At 38.7% G+C, this 7,499-nt stretch overlaps 1 protein-coding gene across 2 annotated transcripts; it reads left to right on the top strand.

Annotated features, from left to right (window-relative positions):
* Positions 1 to 979: 979 nt before the first annotated feature.
* Positions 980 to 6,459, top strand: LOC133522256 (uncharacterized protein K02A2.6-like). 2 transcript variants are annotated; one of them, XM_061857524.1, is made up of 2 exons: positions 980 to 1,107; positions 2,371 to 6,459. In XM_061857524.1, the coding sequence occupies exon 2, from the start codon at positions 2,382 to 2,384 to the stop codon at positions 6,231 to 6,233; it is 3,852 nt and encodes a 1,283-aa protein (XP_061713508.1). In that variant the 5' UTR covers positions 980 to 1,107; positions 2,371 to 2,381; the 3' UTR covers positions 6,234 to 6,459. The 2 variants fall into 2 exon arrangements, with proteins under 2 accessions (XP_061713508.1, XP_061713509.1); XM_061857525.1 differs by lacking the exon at positions 980 to 1,107 and adding an exon at positions 1,155 to 1,772.
* The last annotated feature ends 1,040 nt before the right edge of the window (positions 6,460 to 7,499 follow it).

The raw sequence follows: 7,499 nt of genomic DNA, 5'->3' as shown, positions 1-7,499 counted from the left end.
AACAATAGGTATTTTACTTCAACATATCTAATAACATTAAATGTTCTCTAATGACGTGAATTTAATTAAAAAAAACTGTTTTTTATCTCAATTCTACTAAGAAATTAAATTAAAACATTGTAAAACCTTTTAACTGTTAAACATTTCTAATTAAAATATGTTAATGAAAAGATTAAAGAAGTCTATACTAATGGTGTAATGCACTTGGCCACTTGCAGCCTTTCCAAATGATTGATTCTCACGACCCGTATAATTAAATCACTTAAAACAAATCAATCTATCTGACTACTAGTATTTTAATGGTTGCATATAAATCTTTGTTGTAATTAGATATCCAACTCACGAATAAAAAGAATAATGTATCTCGAGTCTAGATAAATAAATAAAAAATAGCGGCCTTGATGGTCGGGTCAGAGCGAGCTAGAAAAGGTTAGTCGCAGAGATCGCAGGAAGGCATGACTGCTAAGTTCATGTTTATGATTTGGTCGAACCAGCTAAATCCCAATTTATAATTGAGTTTCAGGATTAGATATATTATGTATTTCTAGCATGGCTTAAGTCTTACTGACATAAAGATTGAAATTTTGACCAGAAACAAAAACATTGTTATTATTAAGACCAGGAGCTTGTTTGTGCAAACCAATAAATAGAAAACAGTAGGAACGAGGATCAAGTCGCAGAATACGAATTCTCTGAGACTTCATGTAAATTGTTTGTATTTTAGGCACTGTACAGTTTTGATAAGACCTTAAAAATCGTCTTAATGATTGGCGCGCATCTCGCGCACGACCACTTCTGTTTGCATGCACCAAGCAGCTTGAGCGATCTTAAAGTTGTTAAGAGGATACGGGAGCTCAGATTTAAATATTTTGGGTGAATATATCCGTCTCGCCAACCGAAGCGGCTCCTAAAACTAATGTGATAAGGACAACGTCAGGTTGGGCAAAAAATCTCAAAAAATGATGTTTCGTACTGGACTGTGTAGTATACTGCACCTGCAGGAGTGGGGGTAGTTGACTGTTAACCGTGGCGCCGGGCGGTTGTGTCGAGAGTGGTTCTGTGATGTTACAGTTATTGTGTATTTTACAAGTGGCGAACGAGGAAAATGTAAGTACATTGAGGAATATCAATTTTTAAAAGAAAGGGGAGGAATGTTAAGTACTTTGCAAAAAAAAAAAAAGTTGTAGGTACGAATGGAAGCGTAATAGCGAACTTTAAATCATGGTGTAATTTAATAACTATAAAATTTATACATGAACAGTAAACAACAACCTTTATCCATTACGAATAGTTCCTTTGACTTAAATGTGGTAAATATATGCCTTGTTTACGTGCTTCGGCCGGCCAGCAGCGCGGCGCGATGATAACATTGATCACTTGCATCTTTGTGTTTTACTCGCATCCATAAGTACCTAGATGGAAATCAGCTTAGTTTCTTTATTTACGGAAGTACCGTTAATGAATGATTTGATAAATATTATTGAGTTCCTTAACTAAGTCTGTTTAGTGCCTAGGCTAAAAAATGGCTATTAAAACACCTTAATAATGTATTGCATTGCAACATTTACTAAATTAAAGTACGGATTAAATTGACAGCGTTGTAATGAATTACGGTACATAATTATTACAACTATATGGCTTTGTTGTGATTACGTGTGCTACTAAACGGCTAAATAATAGAATGATATTCGCTTTCATTAGTAAGAAATATTGACGAGTGTTACTCGTATTAAGTGGAAAGTCATTAACGGTATTTTGGCGTATACATAAATGTATGTATTTAAGTAAATAAGATCTCATAATAGGTACGGTACTATTAAATGTTTGGTTTAAGAGGTCCATACGACGGGCCATGCCGGTACCTACGTATTGTGAGTATATTAGTTACATGCGAGGTCAATATGACAGACCATAATTTCACTGTTATTATTGTATTGTTGTACGGGTATGAAAGGTCAATTTGACAGACCATGTGGATATTAAAAGTGTTATAGAAGACTTTTATATGAAAGGTCAATATGATAGGCCATGGGTTTGCCTGGATTAAAGTTGATATATGAGAGGTCAATTTGATAGACCACATAATAATAAAAGTGATTCTGAAGACTTTTATATGGAAGGTCAATATGATAGACCATGCTTGCTGTGGTTAATGTTAACATTGAGCTTTATATTAGAGGCTAATTTGACAGGTCGTATATAGAAGTGATTTGAAAGACTTTTATATGAAAGGTCAATATGATAGACCCTGGAAGTGGATGCTTACTATGGTAGGGATGTGTGATTTAGTCATGTAGTGACTATTAATTGGTGGTCAATAGATCCTGTGTAGTTGCAAATTATACTATACAGAATTGCGTGTTGTTGCAGATCGCACCAAAATGACCCAAGTAACATCAACTATACCAAGTCTAGACAATTTCGATTGTGGAGGCGATCCGGTTTCCGTCGGTGTAAGATGGGAAAAATGGAAACGGGCGCTGGAGATATACTTCCTGGCCGCTAATATCGAGGAAGATGTGGTAAAGCGGGCCACTTTACTACATCTCGGTGGGCTTGCTCTGCAAGAAGTATATTACAATTTGCCGGGTGCTCACGCCGAAAAAGCTACTGACGTCGACGTCTATAATGTGGCTATGGAAAAATTAGATGCTTATTTTTCCCCTAAGCAGAGTAGATATTATGAACGCTACATATTTAGGCTTATGAAACAAGATGAAGGGGAAAGGTTTGAAGCTTTTCTTGTGAGACTTCGGCAACAGGCTGACAAATGTAAATTTACGGCAAGGGACGAAAATTTAATTGACCAAATCATCGAAAAAGGAAATAGCTCCGAATTGCGGAAAAAGATTTTGTCGGCCGGCGATAGTGTCACTTTACAGCAAGTGATAACTATAGCGACCACACTGGAGACTGTCAATAGGCAACTAGACACGTTTGGAAAAACTGGGTCAATGAAGGCGGGTGACATGGATAAATCGGACATAAATAAAATTGATACCAGGAAATTACCAGCAAGAGGCACGTCAAAGACTTGTTATCGATGCGGTAGCAATAAACACTTGTCATTTGCACCCGAATGCCCTGCTATGGACAAAAAATGTTTGAAATGTGGGATTATCGGACATTTTAAAGATTACTGTAAAACTAAAAAGCTGAAGCGGAAATTTGAACACAAAAAAGATGATAAATTTAATAATGCAAAAAGGCAAAGGTTTGACCACCCACAAAAGGATACCGAAGAAGTGGATTATGTATTCCATCTAGATAACGACGAAGTTATCAACTGTCAGGTCGGTGGTGTCACTATTGAGATGTTAATAGACTCTGGATGTAGATGTAATATCATTACTGATGAAACGTGGGAGTATTTAAAGAGCCATAACGTGAAAACCGCAAATCAAATCGCACATCCTGACAAGACATTAGTGGCTTACGGCAGTCAAACGCCACTAGATGTGACGGGGAAATTCGAGGCGCAGATATATATTCGTGATGGACTTGAAACAATGGCTACCCTATATGTCATTCGAAACGGGTCGCGTAACCTTTTGGGAAGGATTACTGCAAAACAACTCGGCGTCCTTCAGACTGGCATACCGGTTAACAACATCAGTACATTTCCCAAATTCAAAGGTGTTAAAATTCAAATCCCAATCGATGATAAGGTAAAACCGGTTATCCAACCGTATAGAAGAATACCGATACCTTTGGAAGCAAAGGTAAATTCAAAACTAACAGAACTACTAGAAGCCGACATCATCGAAGAGGTCAACGGGCCTTCGCAATGGGTATCGCCCATGGTACCTGTGCTCAAGGAAAATGGCGACCTTCGGATTTGTATCGACATGAGGAGGGCTAATGAAGCTATTATAAGGGAGAATCATCCTCTTCCTACGATGGATGAGTTGCTACCCCATTTCAGACAAGCGAAATTCTTTTCTCGGCTTGACATAAAAAATGCTTTTCATCAACTGGAGATTGACGAAGACAGCAGACACATTACAACCTTCAGCACCAGTAAAGGATTATTTCGGTACAAAAGATTAATGTTTGGGGTGTCATGCGCGCCGGAAATGTTCCAAAAGGTGCTAGAGAAGATGTTGTTAGGATGTGAAGGTACTGCAAATTTCATCGACGACATCATTATATACGGATCTGATGAAAAAGAACATGATACACGGCTCAAGAAAGTCCTACAGGTGTTGAAGGACAACGATGTCCTACTCAATGAAGCTAAATGCATTTACAAGACAAATAAAATTGAGTTCCTTGGCCATGAACTCACTGCAAACGGGGTAAAACCACTTGATAAATATATCCTAGCCATTCAATCGGCGAAGAGACCAACCAATGTTGAAGAGATTCAAAGTTTCCTCGGATTGGTGAATTATGTGGGGAAGTGGATCCCTAATTTGGCATCATTAACGGAGCCCCTTCGTCAGCTTGTACGACTTAAATTGAGCAAAACGACGGACCTTCGTAAATATTGGACTAGCTCTCAAGAACAAGCGTTTGATACATTAAAAGCGAGTCTGTCAAATATACAAACATTGGGCTATTATAATCCAGCTGACAGAACACAAATAGTGGCTGATGCATCTCCCGTGGGTCTTGGAGCCCTGCTGATACAAATAGATCGAAATGGTCCTCGTATCATAGCGTTCGGTAATAAGAGCCTAACCGATTGTGAAAAAAGGTATTGCCAGACCGAGAAAGAGGCTTTGGCCCTCGTCTGGGCAGTCGAACATTTTAAAACGTATTTGTTCGGCAAAGAGTTTGAGATTATAAGCGACCACAAGCCTTTGGAAACCATATTTGGTCCCAGATCTAAACCATGCGCACGTATTGAGCGCTGGGTTCTCCGCTTGCAGGCTTACAAGTACAAAGTAATTTACCGGCCAGGCAAGGACAATATCGCCGACCCCATTTCTCGGCTTTGCCAATCAATTAGTCCCAAACCGTTTGACAATGAAAATTATATTAATGCGATCGTACAATACAGCAGGCCGACAGCAGTACCATTAAAAGAAATTGAAGCCGTCTGTGCCACAGATGAAGAAATAATGGCGCTTAAAAGCGGAATCTATGAAAACAAATGGCATGAATCTATTAGCGCTTATAAAGCTTTCCAAACTGAGATCTGTTTTCAAGGAAATATTGCTTTAAGAGGGAACAAATTGATTATCCCCAAAGAACTTCGAGACAGAGTACTGGAAGCTGCACATCAAGGTCATCCTGGCATAGTAGCCATGAAGACTCGTCTCAGAACTAAAGTGTGGTGGCCAAAGATAGATCGAGATGCAGAAAACAGAGTTAAGGCCTGTAAAGGATGCACACTCGTTTCAGCACCTAACCCCCCACACCCTATTAAGAGACGAGAGCTTCCAGTCGAACCCTGGATCGATGTTGCGGTTGACTTTTTAGGACCTCTGCCATCAAATGATTACTTACTGGTTCTCATCGACTACTATAGTCGCTACAAAGAAATCAAGATTATGCGAAGTATCACAGCTGTAGACACCGTTAGTGTTCTAAAAGAAATATTCTCCCGGTTGGGATATCCTGTGACTCTGACATGCGATAATGGTAACCAGTTTACCAGTGAGACCTTCAAGACTTTCTGTAAGGAATGCAATATTGTTATATATAATACAATCCCTTATTGGCCACAAATGAACGGCGAAGTCGAACGCCAAAACAGAGATATCCTTAAACGGCTGAAAATCAGCCAAGTAGAAAAAAAGAACTGGAAGGATGATCTCCTAGAATACTTAATTATGTACAACAGCACTCCACACACCACTACAGGTAAAACACCTTCAGAACTCTTCTTCCGAAGGCAGTTCCGAGACAAAATACCCACAGTGGCTGATATGGAGTGCAAAATACTCGATTCAGATGTAAGAGATAGGGATAAAGAAAAGAAAGAAAAGGGACGGGAATACACTGATACGAAGAGGAAAGCAAAAGATAGTAATCTAGAAATCGGTGAAAAGGTCTACGTGAAAAACTTGATAAGAGATAACAAACTTACTCCCAACTTCAATCCTGAATCGCACACTGTTACAGATGTAAGCGGTGGTGATGTTAGAGTAAGGAATGACGTGACTGGAAAAGAATATCGCAGAAATGTTGTTCACCTCAAGAAAACTGAAACTGGTGAATGGGCTGTTATAAATCAAAACAGCAGCAATGCACCTCACGCGGACCAAGATCAAAATGAAGATTAATATGATTGTTGTGTTGAATCTATAATTAGCTGAAATATAAAAAATGTATCGATTTTCAAATAACTGAATGTTTACAAATCAGATCGAATCAGTACTCTTTTATTTTCGTTAATAAGGAAGGGATGTAGTATACTGCACCTGCAGGAGTGGGGGTAGTTGACTGTTAACCGTGGCGCCGGGCGGTTGTGTCGAGAGTGGTTCTGTGATGTTACAGTTATTGTGTATTTTACAGACTGTTTCCTCCTCCAAAACTTAACCAAATGTAACGAAATTTTGAGATCTAAATGGTAATGAAATTATCTGTGTCAGACTGTTTCGCTTTTTAGGCTAATTGATGTCAGTTTTGAATACCATGCTTCTATTTGCGGCCTAGTCAATTAGGCCGTTTTTGCGGATATTTGAAGTGCACAAGCGCCTTAAGAAACAAAAATATCAAAACAGTCCAACACAGACAGTAATAATAATAATCTGTGTTGAAAAAAACAATGCTCTAGCTTCAAAAACTACGAAAGAAACAGTCGAGTACGTTTGTATGGAGAAATTACCCCTCCTGTTGCCTCTTAAATCTGAATGGTGCTTCAGGAAATAACAGTGAAGATGTCAGAGCCATCAAAGCGACGGTCGCTTTTGCTCAGCTTTAAACAATACCTACCTACCTACCTACCTAATACCTACCTAATACACCTAATACCCTAATAGGAGGGTAGATTTAGTTTTTTCTGCCAACAAACTGTACTGTAGTTTGGAAGATTAGTAGTTTAAGGCTTTTTGTAATTTTTTTTGATTGAAGTAAACAAAAATGTACGAGGTGAATATATTCAACCACCGTATGAAACTTGCCCTCTCCGAGTTGTGATGTCGATGTTAGTTTAGTACGCCACCAAAAGCCAACAAAAATAAATGTGTCGGGCTGACATATGCTGCGAAGGAAGGTCAAGTGACTGTTTCTATACATTGTTTAAGTTTCGGCAGGCGTTTTATATTAACGAATGTCATCTTGGCCAGGCCCTCGTGTATACGTGGAGAATGACTCACGGCTACTTAACAAACTAGGCGGCACGATTCGAACTTTAAGATACTTTGAATATTGCCTAAAGATACGATATGAATTGGATATATCAATGTCAAGTGACGTTTTTGTTTGAAAAACGTCACTTTTGACTTTGGACACCTCTAATCCATGTCGTATCTTTACCAAATGTTTGACGTATCTTAAAGTTCGAATCAGGCCGTCTAGACTTTTGTTAAAGTTTTTAAGATCGATCC

This window comes from Cydia pomonella, chromosome 10, assembly GCF_033807575.1.
Source record: "Cydia pomonella isolate Wapato2018A chromosome 10, ilCydPomo1, whole genome shotgun sequence".
Taxonomy (NCBI): domain Eukaryota; kingdom Metazoa; phylum Arthropoda; class Insecta; order Lepidoptera; family Tortricidae; genus Cydia; species Cydia pomonella.
Note: the sequence above shows the minus strand (reverse complement) of the source record. Positions and strands in the feature narration are given on the sequence as shown.

Bases quoted from the DNA above. Each gene is read 5' to 3' on its own strand.
- LOC133522256 (XM_061857524.1), top strand. From the start codon at position 2,382: ATGACCCAAGTAACATCAACTATACCAAGTCTAGACAATTTCGATTGT.